At 50.7% G+C, this 18,085-nt stretch overlaps 1 protein-coding gene across 11 annotated transcripts in view; it reads left to right on the forward strand.

Annotated features, from left to right (window-relative positions):
• The window catches only part of DGLUCY (D-glutamate cyclase), a 166,463-nt gene extending 156,067 nt beyond the window's left edge, over nucleotides 1–10,396 (forward strand). For all 11 annotated transcript variants that reach the window (XM_025391189.1, XM_025391188.1, XM_025391194.1 and 8 more), the window contains 2 exons: nucleotides 422–573; nucleotides 9,729–10,396. In XM_025391189.1, coding sequence (XP_025246974.1) covers nucleotides 422–573; nucleotides 9,729–9,878 — 302 coding nt within the window. In that variant the 3' untranslated portion in view covers nucleotides 9,879–10,396. The remainder of the gene's footprint in view (nucleotides 1–421; nucleotides 574–9,728) is intronic.
• Nucleotides 10,397–18,085: the final 7,689 nt, after the last annotated feature.

Here is an 18,085-nt window from a genome sequence, read left to right on the forward strand (position 1 = left end):
TTTTGAGACGGAGTCTTGCTCTGTCGCCCAGGCTGGAGTGCAGGGGCGCAATCTCGGCTCACTGCAAGCTCCGCCTCCCAGGTTCACGCCATTCTCCTGCCTCAGCCACCTGAGTAGCTGGGACTACAGGCGCCCGCCACTGCGCCCGGCTAATTTTTTCTATTTTTAGTAGAGACGGGGTTTCACCATGGTCTCGATCTCCTGACCTTGTGATCCGCCCGCCTCGGCCTCCCAAAGTGCTGGGATTACAGGCGTGAGCCACCGCGCCCGGCCAAGAGTTCATGTTTCTAGCAGATTCCCAGGTGATACTGGTGCTACGGGTCTGGGGACGAGTCCTGAAGATAGCTCTGCTTCCTAGAGGCAGGCTGACAGACACACGACTTTTCCAATTCCATGATGGAATCTTGTTTTGCTGTTTTAGGTGTTTCTAACTGGGGAGGCTATGCCTTGGCCTGCGCGCTCTACATCCTGTACTCATGTGCCGTCCACAGTCAGTACCTGAGGAAAGCAGTCGGACCCTCCAGGGCACCTGGAGATCAGGCCTGGACGCAGGCCCTCCCGTCAGTCATTAAGGTAACAAACCCCAGCCAGCCGCTCGCCTGGAAGCAGCTTTTACCCTGGATGAGCAGCAGGCCTGAGGTCCCAAGCCATAAGCCAAGGGCTGGCACCCTGCTGCCCCTCAAAAGCCAGAGGCAGAGCCAGCCTTGAAGCAGAGGTCTCCTGGATTGGGTGCCCTTTACACTACTCGTGGTCCTGAATCGTATGTCAGGCCTGATCCAAGTGACCATATTCCTTCTAGTTTGACTTTAGGTGAGTTGCTTAGCTTCTCTGAGCCTCATTTTCTTCATCTGTAAAATGGGTGCTGTCAGCATTGTTGAAGGAACCAAATGCTTGAAGTATCACCCATGGTGATACTTCATACTGGTAGTGGTGGGCAGGTGTCCTGTCAGCCTCCTGCAAGGAATACACCACCCAGTGAGGCCACTAAAACCTCCAGAGTGAGTCAATCAGTCATACTAAGGAAAATGCTAAGGGGGACAGACAAGGTGGGAAGAGAATCCTGTGGGCTGGAGGCTGCAAGGAATAAGCCGGGTAGAAGGAGGGGAATCCCAGTGGGAGGAATGGGGGGAGCAGAGGCTTGGGAGATGAGGGCAGGCTTCGTGATGGTTTGGGGGAGATAGCTCTTGAGGTGGAGAGCAGGAGGCAAGGGGTGAGGCAAAAGTAGAAGAGGGCTTCAGACCCCAGGGCCCATAAGGAGGACGTCCATGAGACCCTGAAGCTGTTTGCACAATTGTTCCTGTACATGTATTTTTCTGGGCAAGACTCTGTGGTTTCATCAGATTCTTCAAGTAGTCTGGGGCCATTAAGAATCCCTGGTCCAACTGGGTGTGGTGACTCGTGTCTCTCAGTACTTTGGGAGGTCAAGGCAGGAGGATCACCTGAGCCCAGAAGTTCAAGAACAGCCTGGACAACATGGTGAGACCTCGTCTCTAGAAAAAAAATTTAAAAATTAGCCGGGCCCAGCGGCATGCACCTGTAGTCCCAGCTACCTGGGAGGCTGAAGTGGGAGGATCGCTTGAGCCCAGGAATCCAAGGCTGCAGTGAACTATGTTCACACCACTGCACTCCAGCCTTGGAGACAGAGGGAGACCCTGTCTCAAAAAAAAAAAAAAAAGAGAGAATCCCTGGGAAGGGACAGATCATATTAGCTGGGCCCAAGAACACTGTGACTTTCTCCTGAGGACTCTCCCTGAGAGGCAGCAGCAGGTAGCTTTTGTCTGAGCTCCTCCAACTGCAGAGCCCATGCTCTGAAGTGTGTGCAGTTCTAGGTACGCTGTAGCCCAGTGCAGAGGAAGGCCATCAACGTGTGCCTGTCTAACTTATGTGAACTCACACATGCATATGGGGAAAATGCAAAAGAGAGGTGGCCAGCGCCCAGCACCCAAGCCTGAGCAGCAAGGTGGCAGCGGGACTGGCCCTTCCTTCCTTGGTCCTCAATTTCCATGGCCCTCGTAGAGCAAGCCCCGCCCCTAACACCAATTCCAGGCTCTAACCCGCCTCCTCTGGGGCTCCTCAAAGAGATGGGACCCGCCCCTCCTGGAGGAGAAGCTGGTGGACCAGACTTACGGGACATCCACAGTGCCTCAGTCCCTAACGGGACACCTGCTTGGAGAATCTTCCTGGGTAATTTGGACCTTGGGAAAATGGGGCCAAAGCTCTGACTTTCCATCTAAATCCTGGGTTAGATGTGACTCCACCTGTGAGCAGACAGCAGCCTGAGGGATTAGAGGTGGATGTCGAAGGTTGTGGAAGAGGGTGTGGAAGGTCGGGGGAGATAGGAAGGCAAATCCAAGGGGCAGGAGGCTCCTGAGCACTGAGCCTGCAGAAGAGCCCGAGATTGGGTGGGCCATTGCTACAAGTCCCCTGCCAGTGGGCAGGCCCGATACCTCCCAACGCCTGCAACCAGACATCTGCATTGCTGCCTCTTTTCTGTCTTTTTTTTTTTTTGAGGCAGAGTTTCACTCTTGTCACCCAGGCTGGAGTACAGTGGCACAATCTCGGCTCACTGCAACCTCCACCCGCCAAGTTCGAGCAATTCTCCTGCCTTAGCCTCTCGAGTAACTGGGATTACAGCTACCCGCCACCATGCCTGGCTAATTTTTTTTATATTTTTAGTAGAGACAGGATTTCACCAAGTTGGCAAGGCTGGTCTTGAACTCCTGACCTCAGGTGATCCACCTGCCTCAGCCTCCCAAAGTGCTGGGATTCCAGGCGTGAGCCACCACGCCCAGGCTCTTTTCTGTCTTTCTTTTCTGTTGTCTTGCACCCTGTCTCTTCCCTTTTTCCTTCTGTCTGTCTCTCCCTCTCTGTTTCTCTGTGTCTTTCTCCTTCCTGCCTCTGGCCTCTTTTTCTCCCCAGCACCTGCCTGGATTGGTGGTGTCATTCCCATTTTACAGACAAGGGAGCTGGGGCTCTGAGAAGCCGGTGGCTTGCCTGAGACCACCCAGCTGAGAGGCAGAGCTGGGATCTGAGTCTAGGTCTCTGTGACTCCGTTCTCTGGGCTTTTCCCAATACCGCTCAGAAGTGTCCCAGTTCCTGGTAGTGCCAGGGAAGGGGGATGGGGGAGGGGGAGCTCAGGCAGCTGTGGTGACATTTTCAGAGGGAAATGGTCTGCCCTCGAGGGGCCCAGAGGGCCTTTTGTGCTTTCTTTATACTTCCTGGATCTGAACTGGAAAAAAACACGCATGGGCTGCTTCACACATGATTCCTGATTCACGCAGACACAAAAGAACAAATCCAGCCAAAGAAATCCACACACCCAACATGCAATGGAAACTTTGCCTTCTGCATTTCTACCCAGTCCTTCATAAATCGATTAATAATGTACCACCCTTATAAAGAACATAAAATGGGGATTTTTTTTTCTTTTTTGAGACAGAGTCTCGCTGTGTCACCCAGGCTGGAGTATAGTGGAGCAATCTCGGCTCACTGCAACCTCTGCCTCCCAGCTTTGAGCGATTCTCCTGCCTCAGGCTCCTGAGTAGCTGGGATTACAGATGCACGCCACCACACCTGGCTAATTTTTGTATTTTTAGTAGTGACAGGGTTTCACCATGTTGGCCAGGCTGGTCTTGAACTCCTGAGTTAAAGTGATCTGCCTCAGCCTCGGCCTCCCAAAGTGCTGGGAATACAGGTGTGAGCCACCGTGCCTGGCCTAAAATGGGGATTTTTAAAAGCAAAAGCACAAACACATGTTTGTTGAGCCCCTCTCCTGGGCCAGGCCCAAGCTTGCTCTAGGGGACAATGAGGAGTCTCCCTGGGTGGGGGACTCAGAGTCCACTGGGGAGACTACACGTGACAGGCAGTTTCAGGAGCCAAGGTGTAATGGGCACAGTAAGCTTCAGTGGGAGGCCGGGCGTGGTGGCTCTCACCTGTATTCCCAGAACTTTGGGAGGCTGAGGCGGGCGGATCACTTGAGTCCAGGAGTTCAAGACCAGCCTGGCCAATATGGTGAAACCCCATCTCTACTGAAAATACAAAAATTAGCCAGGCGTGGTGGCGGGCGCCTTTAGTCCCAGCTATTCGAGAGGCTGAGACATGAGAATCATTTGAACTTGGGAGGCGGAGATTACAGTGAGCCATGATGACGCCACTGCACTCCAGTCTGGATGACAGAGTGAGACTCTGTCTCAAAAAAAAAAAAAAATTTTTTTTAATTTTTAAAAAGCTTCTGTGGGAGCACAGAAAACAGTGCTTAGCTCAGAGAGTTCAGGGAAGGCTGCCTGGAGGAGGTGGCACTGAGCTGTCTTGAGGAGTGAGTAGGATATAAGTAGCCAGGTAAGGAAGGGTGGAAAACGCCTTCTAGGCAGCAGAAACCACATAAGCAAAGGTATGGGGACATGAAGCCATACAGTGTGCAGGTGAAATAGCTAGAATCTAGAATAGCTAGAGTTCTGCGGGTCACTATGTGGGGGTCCTTGAGTCATCTAGAGATGCTGGGCAGAGCTGTGGCCTGAGCTAGTGGCAAAGCTTGATTGGTTGGGGCAGAGAAATGTCCCACAGCTCTGCTCAGTGAGTTGCATTTGGGGACACGGGTTCTTAGGGATCTGACTGTGAGTGTGGTAGAAGTGGGCACCTTGCCGAGGAGGCCAGGGAAGGTGGACACCACTACCCAGGCACACCTCGCCCACTCTGGCTCTTGGCCCAGGGGAGCCTCAGAGTGAGGGAGAGGCAGTGCCCTTGGGTTGTACTTGAGGGCAAGCATTCCTCAGACGTCATCAAGAGCCAATTGATGACACTTTACAGGGACACTCAGGTGGTACCTGCAAGGGCTGATAAGGAGGGCTTGGAGCTAAGGAGCTGGAGAACTTGGTCTTTCTCAGCTTGGGGGCCAAGATGCTGCCGTTTGGCAGGGAAACAGAGCTCTGGGCAGGGGTGGGTCCCTGGGAGGGACTGAAGGCCTCCAAGGATGAGGCCTTGGGAAGCCCCGTCATGGGGCCGTCTTCCCCTCAGCCTGATGGAGGCCTCAGACAGCAGACAGCCAGGCCGGCTCTGCCTGGATGCTGGTCTGGATTAGGGCTACTCTCTTCTCTGTACGTCTGTAGTTTGTAGACTTCTCTGTTTCCTAGGACCAAGTCCTTTATAAAAACATCCGGCCTGCCTTGGGTGAGTGAAGTGGTGGTTAGGAAGGTCACAGGCCCTGACTGACTGCCTGGTTCAAGTCCTGGCTCCACCCACTTCAGCCTTGAGCAAGTCTCCAACCTCAGCATTCCTCAGTTTCCTCGAGTAGGGTCATAACAGATCTACTTTTTGGGTGATTGGAAGATGAAATGAGTCCCTTTGTGTAAAGCACCTGGCATAGTGTCTGGCATGGATTAGTAGTAAGTGTTCAATAAATGCCAGCCATCATTATCATCATCATCCTTCTTATGACAAGGTCCTTTCTTTACTTCAGTCAGGCTGGGGCAGCTGTCAGGGTGTGATAGTGGCAGCAGGTGGCCTATGCCAAGGAGAGCTCCCACAGCCAGAGCACAAGGAGGTGAAGGCCAAGACAGAGCTGGGGCCTCCAGATGCCATGTGGCGTCACATGGGACTGCCTGTCTTTCCCTGTGTGGCCGGGAGGCAGATGGAGCTGTTTCTCCCGCTGCCACACTCCCCAGCCCGGCCCAGGCAGCCAGCTCCCCCCTGCCTATTGCAAGGTGAGACCATGATTATACCAGCCCCATCTTGCTCCACAGGAAGCCTCAGCACCACGTTCCTGCCCGCCTCGTCATTGCCTGTGCCAGAGCCCAGGGCCAAGGGAGTGCCTCATCTCACATCCCAGCCCATCTCATGCCAGCCCTTTACAAGAGATCACAAAGAAGAGGCACTCCCTGGGAGGGGTGAGCCAATGCCAGGAAGCTGATGCCTGGGCAGGAAAGAGGCTAAGGAGACATGGGGCTCATGGTATAAACAAATACCAGGAAAGGTTTCCTGGACTTCCCCCACCTCAACCCAGTACTTGGGGAAGAGGAACACAGCAGCTGGGCCTGTTTTGCATCACTGCCTTGAAGTGGAGGCTGAAGGGGGCTGCCTGAGGGCTCTGGCCAGTCTCTCAGCCCCTCTCTGCTCCATCTCGGCTCCAGGGCAGTTACTGAGCACCCATGGTGAGCATGGATGTGCAATATTCCATCAGCCCAGGGCATAGCAGCCATGTGGGTTGGGGAAACAGAAGAGGACCCTGTTATTCACATGCCCAGTGGTAGGCAGGGAGTGAGGAGCCAAAGAGTGAGAGCTCTTGGAGGAACAAATGATGACTTATTTGTCCCTACTTCAGGGCCTGGCCCAGGGAAGGCACTCAGGAAATGTTGGATGGAGAGATGATGAATGCATGGATGGATGGTAGGAGGGATGGAGGGTTGGAGGGATGGATGGATGGATGGATGGAGGGATGGATGCATGGATGGATGGGTGGATGGATGGACGGATGGGTGGATGGAGGGATGAATGGATAATGGATGGATGCATGGTTTGATGGATGGATGGGTGGATGCAGGGATGGGTGGATAATGGATGGATGATGGATGGATGTATGGGTGGGTAGGTGGGTGGATGGAGGGATGGAGGGAGGGATGGATGCATAGATGGATGCATGCATGGATGGATGGATAGATGGGTGAGCAGATGGAAGGATGAATGCTTTGATGGATCGATGGTGCAGAGAGGCAGGAATAGCCTTGGGCCTCATTCTGGGCTCCCATTCTCTTTCAGCACTTTCATTCTCCCTATTGTTTATAAGTTATTTTTGTTAAAGTATAATTAACATACAATAGTATGTACACCTTAAGTGTACAGTTGGATGAATTTTTACATAGGTATACACCCTTGCAACCACCACCAAGATTAAGACACAAAACAGTTCCAACTTCCCAGAAGGCACCCCACTTTGAACAGCATCATCACCTCCCATAAATATCCACCCACCATGCTCCCATTGTGACTTAATAGCAAGCACCCGTACACTCAGCCTCTACACACTCAGCATCCGCACACTCAGCAATCCTGGGGCCTCTGTCCCCATCCAAGCCCTGTCTACTCTCCCTCACTTGGGTCCTTCATTCCTCTCCTGCTCTGTTGTCTCAGCCTGGACTGGTGCAGTGGCCTCTGGGCCCCCTGCCCTCCAGCTGCTACCTGGTGATTCTCTTCCACCACTGTTACCACCTCTGCCTCTTAGAAGATGGCATGGTCATTCCGTGATTCTTGGAAATTTGCAGGGAGTAGCTATTGGCCCAGCTGGTCCCTGTGTCTCTTAGAGGCTGGGTGCCAGTCAGCTCCAAACCTGTTGGCTGATCACGTGCACCCTGAGTACCCCACAGCCCTTCCTGGAGGCCAGAAGGATGAGAATGGTGAGGGAAAACAGTGTACTATGAGGAAATGGCCCCAGGAGTCCCAGAAACATTCCCCCATAAAGAGAGGATATGACCAGTGGAGAAGAGAAGCGAGAGGAAAAAGCCCAAACAAAGGGCGGGAAATGCCATTCTGGGTGGGTAGCTCCTGAGAAGGGACTGTTGGACAAAGGCCACATGTGAAAGTGGAAATGATTTAGGGCCCCCCTCCCACAGAGGAACATCCTTCTTGGCCCCCAGGGCAGAACAGAAATGCAGGCTCTTAGGCCAGCTGTGAAGAGACAGTTTGCAGTTGACATTTGCCAATGCTTTCTTTATTATTTAGAAAAAGTTATCAGTGAGTGACCCTCCAGGGCTCTCAGCTGGCTCATTTTTATTCTTTCATCACCTCTGATCCTAGTTGCCCCTTGTCTTAGCTCAAGCTGCTATTAAATAAAAAATGCTATAGACTAGGTGGCTTGAACAACAGAAATTTAGTTATCACAGTTCTAGAGGCTGGAAAGTCCAACATCAAGGTGCCAGTAGTTTTGATTCACTGGTGGGGACTCTGTTCCTGGCTTACAGATGGCCGTCTTCTTACTGTGTCTGCATATGGTGGAGAGAGCGAGAGCTCTGGTTTCTCTTTTTCTTATAAGAGCACTTATCCCATCATGAGGCCTCACTCTCATGACCTCATCTCAACCTTATTACCTCCCAAAGACCCCACTTTCAAATTCCAACAACTGAGGATTAGGTTCAGCATACAAAATTTGGGGGTACATATTCAGTCCATAACACCCCTTCTCCAGAAAATGTTCCCTGAGCCATGCCAATAAGCTGGGTTGGGTGCCCCTGCTCTGTGCTGTGACATCCTGTACTATGACTACCTGATTACTCATCTAGACTATGAACCCCATGGGGCAGGAACCATGTCACATTCACCACTGTATCCCTGGTTCAGGGCCTGGCACATACACAGCAGGTGTTCAGTAAACCTTTGATCAATGGTGGGATGAATAAGCTAATGCCTGAGCAGGGAGAGAGCCTTGTTATATCTGTCCTAATGTCGTGTTCTAGATTCCTTAGGTTCCTTCCTCTCACCTCCTGCCTTTGTTTGTGGAGGAGAAAGAAGACAGGGAGGAGGAAGAGGCGGAAGAGGAGGAGGAGGAGGGAGAAGAGGAAGGATGTGTTTGACTTGCTTTATGCCTTCACTTAAGACTCACTGTCCTTAGGGGAACTTGAGCTGTTCACTAGGGACAGACACATTAGTGGCTTAGGCAAGTGGTTCTTTGGGACTCTATTTTTGGAAGGAGGGGGATGGAAGAGGATCAAACCACTTTTTTTTTTTTTTTTTTTTTAACCAGCAGGAAAGCAAAGGGAGAAAGCTCTAGGCTAAATGCCAGAAGACCTAGCTCTGCCAATAAAATCAGCCTCATTTTGTGAATACCTATTGTGTGCCAAGGACCCTGCTAGGTGCTTTGCTTGCACTTAATCCTCAGAACAACCCTCTAAAGGAGGTGGGATGAGTACTTTTATCATCACCCTTCCCATTTTACAGATAAGCACGCTGAGGCACAGAAAAGTTAAAATTCCTGCCAGGAAAGACTCAAGTCAGATCTGTCTGAGCCCCAAACCACTCTGCCTGCTAGGCCCTGGGCTGCGGCTTCAGGATGGGGGCTTGTATTCTCTGTGGCTCTGCTACACCTAGATGCTCCCACTCCCACAGTCACACTGGTCATGTCTAGAAGGCAACAGCAGCAGGATTTGGCACGTGCCCCACATTAGGCTAACAGAGGTCGCAGAAGAAATGGGGGCCTTTGGCACAGAGACCATTGGCAGATAATCCAGGGCTGGGAGGAACTGATTGGCAGGAAGTAGCCTGCACTGCACCTGCAGGAGGAGTGAATCTTCGGGGCTAAGGAAATGCAGGCTAGCCGGGCGCAGTGATGTGCACCTATAGTCCCAGCTAGTCAGGAGGCTGAGACAGAAGAATCACTTGACGCCAGGAGTTCGATACCAGTCTGGGCAACATAGCAAGACTCCATCTCTAAAAATGGACAAACTAAGAAACCGTATGTTTCCATTAAAGCATATTTAGTTACATAACAGTAACTACCAAAAGAAGCAGCCCAAACTATTCCCCTGATTGCTTCTGGGGAGTGGATTTGGGGGCCAATGAGCTATGATGGAGGACACTGTTATTTTTCATGACTTTTCCAATGGTATTAATATTTTAAACCAAAATTTTACTTTTTAAAAAAGCAAGTATGTCAAGGCAAAGGATCCTTCTCACTTATCAATGTGTATAAATGAAATTTCTTTTTCCTCTCCCTCCACTCCTATTTCTGCCCCATTTTTTTCCAGGAAGAAAAAATGCTGGGCATCTTGGTGCAGCACAGAGTCCGGAGTGGCATCTCAGGCGTCGTGGGCATGGAGGTGGATGGGCTGCCCTTCCACAACACCCACGCCGAGATGATCCAGAAGCTGGTGGACGTCACCAGGGCGCAGGTGTAACCGTCCATGTTCCGTGTGAGCAGGGTCCCTACCAGTGGGCAGTTCTGCATCCGGGGAGAATGCAGCTGCTTCTGGCCACAATCCTGCTAGTAAACACTGGTCTTCGGTAAGCAATGAACGCTCGCCTGGCCTGGGAAACTGCATGCCCACTTTCTGGGAGGGGTTAGTGCAAGTGCCATGGACAAAGGACAGCATTTCTCTGGGGCTTGCCACAGGACAGTGCCTAAGACTCTCAAGGCATTGATTTCAACCCTCCTTCACGCTGGCTTCTTCAGGCCACCCCCGTGGTCTCCTGCAAGAATCTTCTCGACAGTTACTTCTGGGGACACTTGTGAGCAATTAACTGTCAGGTAGAGCATGAGAACAAATATTCCCAGGCCATGTAGGATACTCCAGACTCCAGTCATCCTCCCTCATCCGTGGTTTCTGTTAATCGTGGTCTCGGTTACTTATGGCCAACTGCAGACCGAAAATACTAAGTGAAAGATTTCAGAAATAAACAACTCCTGAGTTTTAAATTGTGTACTGTTCTGAATATTGTGATGAAATCTCGCACCATCCTGCTCCATCCTACCTAGGACATGAATCCTCCCTTTGTCCAGGGTACCAGTGCTGTATACACCACCCGCCTGCTAGTCACTCAGCAGGTGATCAGATCCACTGTCATGGTATTGCAGTGCTTATATTCAAGTCCCTCTTATTTGACTTAATAATGTCCTCAAAGTGCAAGAGCAGGGATGCTGGCAATTTGGATATGCCAAAGAGAGGCCATAAAGGGCTTCCTTTAAGTGAAAAGGTGAAAGTTCTTGACTTAATAAAGAAAAAGTTCATATATTGAGGCTACTAAGATCTATGGTAAGAATGAATTTTCTATCCATGAAATTGAGAAGGAGGCCGGGCGTGGTGGCTCACTCCTATAATCCCAGCAGTTTGGGAGGCTGAAGCGGGCAGATCACTTCAGCTCAGGAGTTTAAGACTGGCCTGAACAACATAGTTAAACCCTGTCTCTACCAAAAATAGAAAAAATTAGCCAGGCCTGGTGGCGGGTGTTTGTAATCCCAGCTACTCGGGAGACTGAGGCAGGAGAATCGCTTGAAACCAGGAGATGGAGGTTGCAGTAAGCCAGGATCGAGCCACTGCACTCCAGCCTGGGCGACCGAGTGAGACTCTTAGAAAAAAAAAAAAAAAAAAAGGCCGGGCGCGGTGGCTCAAGCCTGTAATCCCAGCACTTTGGGAGGCCGAGATGGGCGGATCACAGGGTCAGGAGATGACCATCCTGGCTAACACCGTGAAACCCCGTCTCTACTAAAAAATACAAAAAACTAGCCGGGCGAGGTGGCGGGCGCCTGTAGTCCCAGCTACACGGGAGGCTGAAGCAGGAGAATGGCGTAAACCCGGGAGGCGGAGCTTGCAGTGAGCTGAGATCCGGCCACTGCGCTCCAGGCTGGGCAACAGAGCGAGACTCCGTCTCAAAAAAAAAAAAAAAACGCCAGGCGCTGTAGCTCACGCCTGTAATCCCAGCACTTTGGGAGGCCGAGGCGGTCAGATCACTTGAGCTCAGGAGTTTGAGACTGGCCTGGGCAACATGATAAAACCCCATCTCTACCAAAAATAGAAAAAATTAGCTGGGTGTAGTGGTGGGTGTCTGTAATGCCAGCTACTCGGGAGACTGAGGTGGGAGAATTGCTTGAAACCAGGAGATGGAGGTTGCAGTGAGCCGAGATCACACCACTGCACTCCAGCCTGGGCGACAGAGCGAGACTGTCTCAAAACAAACAAAACGAAAAAAAAAAAGAGGAGGCCGGGCGCGGTGGCTCAAGCCTGTAATCCCAGCACTTTGGGAGGCCGAGATGGGCAAATCACGAGGTCAGGAGATCAAGACCATCCTGGCTAACCCAGTGAAACCCCGTCTCTACTAAAAAATACAAAAAACTAGCCGGGCGAGGTGGCAGGCGCCTGTAGTCCCAGCTACTCGGGAGGCTGAGGCAGGAGAATGGCGTAAACCCGGGAGGCGGAGCTTGCAGTGAGCTGAGATCTGGCCACTGCACTCCAGCCTGGGTGACACAGCGAGACTCCGTCTCAAAAAAAAAAAAAAAAAAAAGAGAAGGAAAAAGAAACGTGTACTAGTTTTGTTGTCAAACTTCAAGCTGCAAAAGTTCTGGCCACAATGTGTGGTAAGTGATTAGTTAAGAGGGAAAAGGCATTACATGTGTGGGTGGAAGACGTGAACAGAAACGTGTTCCAACTGACAGCAGTCGAGTTCAGTACTATCTACTGGGGATCTTGGAACATATTCCCTGTGATGAGGGGATATTATTATGATTAGGACATAGTCAAGCAGCCATGCATGGTGGCTCACACCTGTGATCTCAACATTTTGGGAGGCCAAGGCGGGAGGATCCCGTGGGCCCAGAAGTTTGAGACCAGCTTGGACAACATAGTGAAATTCCATCTCTACAAAAAAAGTTTTTAAAATTTGCCAGGCATGGTGGTATGTACCTGTAGTCCCAGCTACTCATAGGGCTAAGGTGGGAGGATCACTTGAGCCCAGGAGTTTGAGGCTGCAGTGAGCTGTGATCACACCACTGTACTCCAGCATGGGTGACATAGCAAGACCTTGTCTCAAAAAAGGAAAATGGTAAAATGTACAAATGTAGAATATATATTTACAAAGTTTTGGGCTTTACAGAAGATTTACTCCTACCACCACCAAAATATTTATACCTTTGAAATTTTTTTTTTTTTTCCAAACAGCATTTTGTTTACTAAGGCAAAAGGTCCTTTTTTTTTTTTTTTTTTTTTGAGGCGGAGTCTCGCTCTGTCGCCCAGGCTGGAGTGCAGTGGCCGGATCTCAGCTCACTGCAAGCGCCGCCTCCCAGGTTTACGCCATTCTCCTGCCTCAGCCTCCCGAGTAGCTGGGACTACAGGCGCCCGCCACCTCGCCCGGCTAGATTTTTGTATTTTTTAGTAGAAACGGGGTTTCACCGTGTTAGCCAGGATGGTCTTGATCTCCTGACCTCGTGATCCGCCCGTCTCGGCCTCCCAAAGTGCTGGGATTACAGGCTTGAGCCACCGCGCCCGGCCGGCAAAAGGTCCTTTGAAGAGCCTAACGTTTATCACCATTGCTGCCCCTCACCTCACCCTGACACTATTCCACCTCCTATCTGCTCCCTTGCACCCCCTGAGCCCAGACCCTTGTGTAGGAGGACAGCCTCACCCTGTGGGTGAGTCAGGCCCGTCCAGTGCTCGGGTGGCTCAGAGTCCTCCTGAACAACTCCAGTCACTTGCCCTTATCTCTTTCACAAGCTCCCACTGCACAGTGCCCAACAACATTAGAAACTGAGTCACTGACAGTGTCCCATTACACTCTTACAATATCCTGTGCTGGTTGCACTGCTGAGTGACAGCTGACTCACCCGGATCAGGGGAGTCCAGCTTGGCAGCCATGACCCCAAATGTTTGTTGAACCTGCTTAGTTTTCCTTCATTTCCTTAAACAGGTTGAGTTTCATTCTTTAAGGAGCAACAGTTGTGAGAACAGAACACAGGGTGAAAATGAACCCCGCATTGTATACGCAGCAGTTAAGCATTAGGATATAGCACAGTGGTTCTGGGACTGACTGCAGTTCTCCCTATGCAGGGGCGTGATGCAGCCCTGGGCAGAAGCCGCTGGGGTTGGGGCTCTCCAGGTCTCCCTTGTCATTCTAGCGGAGTTCCCACTGGCAGGGGCTGTGCTCATGCTGGTGCAGCAGCAGGGCTGACACCTCCGACATCCTGAGAACTCAGCCACATGGGCCTCTGTGGCATCTCATGGCTCGGTGAAGCCACCTCAGCTCTGCAGCCTCCCTGCTCATGTGTCCTCCGATTAGGATTTTTGTCCCTGATTTGGGACTGCAGAGTTCCAGGTAGCAAGGGCCTCTGATTGAGAGTGTACCCCGACCTTTCTGCAATCTTTTTTTTTTTTTTTTGAGATGGAGTCTCGCTCTGTCGCCCAGACTGGAGTGCAGTGGTGCGATCTCGGCTCACTGCAAGCTCCACCTCCCAGATTCACACCATTCTCCTGCCTCAGCCTCCCAAGTAGCTGGGACTACAGTCACCTGCCACCATGCCCAGCTAATTTTTGTATTTTTAGTAGAGATGGGGTTTCACCTTGTTAGCCAGGATGGTCTCGATCTCCTGACCTCGTGATCTGCCCACCTCGGCCTCCCAAAGTGCAGGGATTACAGGCATGAGCCACCACGCGTGGCCCGTTTCTGCGATCTTGATGTCTAGAAGTCCTCACTATGGTCAAGCTGCCAGCACGCTTCTAACTCATGTTTTGGGGGAAGACACAAATGGGCCTTTAGTTTTGCAGTAGTAACAGCAGAATTCTCTTCTGGCATGGAGGAGTCTGAGGCATAAAACCACGTAATGGGTTATCTTCACGGTGGGCAAAAATTCATGGGGAGAGGATTTCAGTTCTTTGGGAAAGAGGCTGACACCAGGTTGAGCCCAGAAAAAGCTGAGAATAGGGGTCCTAGACTCAGTGATACATCCCCGCTACAGGGAGAGGCAGGCCCGTGCTCCCACATCAGGGGCTCAGGTGCAAGGGAGGGTCAGGAGAAGACCCCTTAGCAGGGCCCAGCCCAAGGACCACAGGAGCTCTGTGCGCCAGTATCCAGTTTTGATGCTTGTCCATTCCACTATAGGATTCCTGCTCAGACCTTTAGTAAAGTTTTGCTCAGCTTTGCTCTTTTGTCCTAGCCTTGACTGTGCTTTGGGGAGGCACCTATATCCATGGGGTGGCCATGGTGAGTGTGGCTGCAGCCTGAAGAAGCTGGTTACAGGGGGATAGGAGATGACATGCAGGGAATGATGGGGTGGCTTAAGGTGAGATATGGGACTGGTGCCAACCAGAATGGATTTGTGGGACGTTGAAGCATCGCTGGGCATTTCCAAGAACACTGAGGGGAGGTAGTCCTGGTGAACAGTGCATAGGATGCTCCATGGATAACAAGGGCAGCCTGGAGACCTTGGCACCTAGAGGAGAGAATGAGCCACACAGACCCTGCAGGAGGTGGATCAAAGACAAGTGAGCCAGCTAAGCAGGTCAGGGCTCCTTAGTCCCCTGGAGGTCCTCTGGCCCCTCCATCACTCAGCAGGGAAAGGCATTCCTCTGAGGTTGTTCCTTGCCCCTCATTGCAGGGGCTCCGTTGACCACCAGTCCCAACTTGGTCCAGCCCGCTGCATTCTGCTACATCCTGCCCACTCCATGTGGCTTCCACTGGCTGCACAATGAAGTATAACTCTTAGATTAAAAAAAAAACCACTGCCTCTAGGCAGGGTGGAGAGGATGTGGCTTACCAGCAATTCACATGAACTCAATGTGTGTCAGCAATAAGCTTTCTCACCAGAAGTAAAGAAGCAGAGAGGAAAATGGGCCTGTTCTCCACGGGGCAGGTCAGACAGACTTGGTCTCACTTCACATTCCAGGCATCACATTTGAAGAAGGGGATTTTGTTTAGATGAAGGTACAGGAAGGTGGGCGCTTAAAACCTCTTAAGTTTAGGGTTGGATATGGTGGCTTATGCCTGTAATCCCAGAACTTTGGGAGGCCAAGGCAGGTGGCTCACTTGAGGCCAGGAGTTTGAGACCAGCCTGGCCAACATGGCAAAACCCTCTTCTCTACTAAAAATACAAAATTTAGCTGGATGTGGTGGCACACACCTGTAATCCCAGCTACTTGGGAGGCTGAGGCAGGAGAATTGGTTGAACTTGAGAAGCAGAGGTTGCAATGAGCCAAGATTGTGCCACTGCACTCCAGCCTGGGTGACAGAGCAAGGCTCTATCTCAAAAAAAAAAAAAAAAAAAAAAAAAACCTGTTAAGTTGAGGTGGCTTGAAGAGATGCCTATCAGAGAATGGCCAGATGCTCACCAATTCTGCCTGCATCCATAGGAAAACTACCTTTCCCAGCCTCCCTTGCAGTTAGGTTGAGGCCACATGACTGGGATCTGACCAATGGAGTGTGAGTAGCAGGGATATTCGCCATTTCCACACTTGGTCAAAAACCCCTGTGAGATTCTCTTTTTGCTGCTTCCCCTTACCTGTGTGGGTGAAAAGGGAAGACCCCAAGATGATGGACTCTGGTGATGGAAGGATCCTGAATCACTGCCATCACTTTGGGAAATACTTGCCAGAAAGCAGCCTCTCATTGGACTTTGCATGAAGTTTTCTGCCCAACCCTGAAATTAGTGGTCTTGGGTAGTGGTGAGTTGTCATTGGCGGTGTTTGTAGAGAGACTGGACTATCATTTTTGGGGAATGCAGAGAGGAGACTTCATGGAGAGGGACTGGATATTATGACCTCTCTGGTATATGCCAGCACTGATATCTAACGTGTAATTTAGCAGTATTCTTCTGAAAGTTGTTGAATTAAAGCAAATGGGATTGAAATCTCAACATTCCCCCAGAGTACTGGGCACCATCATAACCTCAGGATTAATGCCATCTGTCTTAGTCCATTTTCTATGGCTATAACAGAATACCATGGACTAGGTTATTTATAAAGAACATATATTTCTTTGGCTTATGATTCTAGAGACTGGGAAGTCCAAGAGCATGGTGCCAGCATCTGGCAGGGGTCATCTCATGGCAGAAAGCAGAAAGGCAAGCAAGCTCTTAAGAAAGAAAAAAAGTGGGCTGAACTCCCCCAATAACAAACTCTCTCCCACCATAACAGCATTAATCCATGACCTAACATCTCTTAAAGATCCCACCTCTTCACATAGTTACAATGGCAATGAAATTTCAGCCTGAGTTTTGGAGGGGACATTCAAATCATAGTATCATCAGAGACCAGTGTCTTGCCAGATGAATTCCAGGGATGGAGGCTTCAGGATCACCAGCTACAAGAAGCGGGTTTTTCAGAAAAGCAACGAGCCAAGAGGGTCAGAGTCTAGCTCTCTTTTGGTTGGAACAGTCAGAGAAATCAGCAGATGGGGATGTATTTCATGCTGAAAATTTCTCCCACTCTTGTCTGGCCAACCCACAGACCAGTGTGTGTAACAGGAAGATGAGCCCTGTGTGTAAACAGGAAGATGAGCCCTCATCTGACTAAACAACTCTGGTGAATAAGAAGTAAATCCTAATGGCTTCTGTCACCTTCCAAACCAGATGGACTTTTTCTTCCACCCATCCTCTCAGGAGAGAAAGGAGTCATAATCCCCAATATTGTCCTTAGTCTGTTTAGAAGAAGTATTTACTCTTCTGGAACACTCCAGGACTCTAGGAGCCTGACCCAGAGAGGGATTAAATGACCAAGATCAAATTTACGTTTTAATATGATGCAGTTAATCCTCAGTGATAAACATGGCATATGCCACTGTTGAGAAGATGCTCCAGCCTAAAGAGGTAGGTCAGCAAATGTGGGTCTCTCCAAACAAAGCCCCGTCACCGAGGACAGCCCCACAGAGATGAATGCAACAGGCCCTTCTGCTTTGGGAATCTTCTCTAGTGAGGAGGGGGTGGTCTGATGGAGCCCTCCCTCACTGTGGGGAGCAGCTACCTAGCAAGTACAAGGGGTCATGGGGCCAAGGACAGAGTGGGTGATATTCTCCAAACCACATGACTGGGCTCTAGCCTCAAAAGGGAGTTGACCAAGTTAAACCACAGAGCAAATTTGCAACACCACACTGTAGGCACTTTATGAATCTCAAGTGGAGGGAGAGAAGGCTCTACTTCACTCGAGGGCTGTGTCCTTCTTGAACATTTTCTGGGTAATCAAGTGCAAATCCCTAATTGCTCTGCTTGAGTTTGCCCTGAGAAGTTCAACCTCTGCCCTTTCCTGACTCCTTTGGTTCTTCAAGGACCCTCTAGACCCCTGGTGTTGAAGACCCCCTACCCCACAAGGACTGCAGCATACTCCCAAGGTGTCCAGTTACTTTGCTTTATTTGCAGACTGAAGTTGGCTACATAAATCCATTGCACAGTCAACACATGTAGACTTGGCAAAAAGAGAGGACAATACAAAAATACAACTCTTGATAGTAAATGAGAGTGCCCTCAGCTCGTCCCAGTCTGTATCAGTGGGGAGCCGGTGTTTAAGGTCAACATAGGAGGAGGTGCTGTGGAATGAGGAGGCATGGAGGCTTCCACCGTCATTGACCCAGTAAGATCCTGAGCTGAGCTGCATGGGCTCTTCTTGGCTGTGTGGTCATTTCTGCTGCCTTC

Source organism: Theropithecus gelada, chromosome 7b, assembly GCF_003255815.1.
Source record: "Theropithecus gelada isolate Dixy chromosome 7b, Tgel_1.0, whole genome shotgun sequence".
Classification (NCBI taxonomy): Eukaryota; Metazoa; Chordata; class Mammalia; order Primates; family Cercopithecidae; genus Theropithecus; species Theropithecus gelada.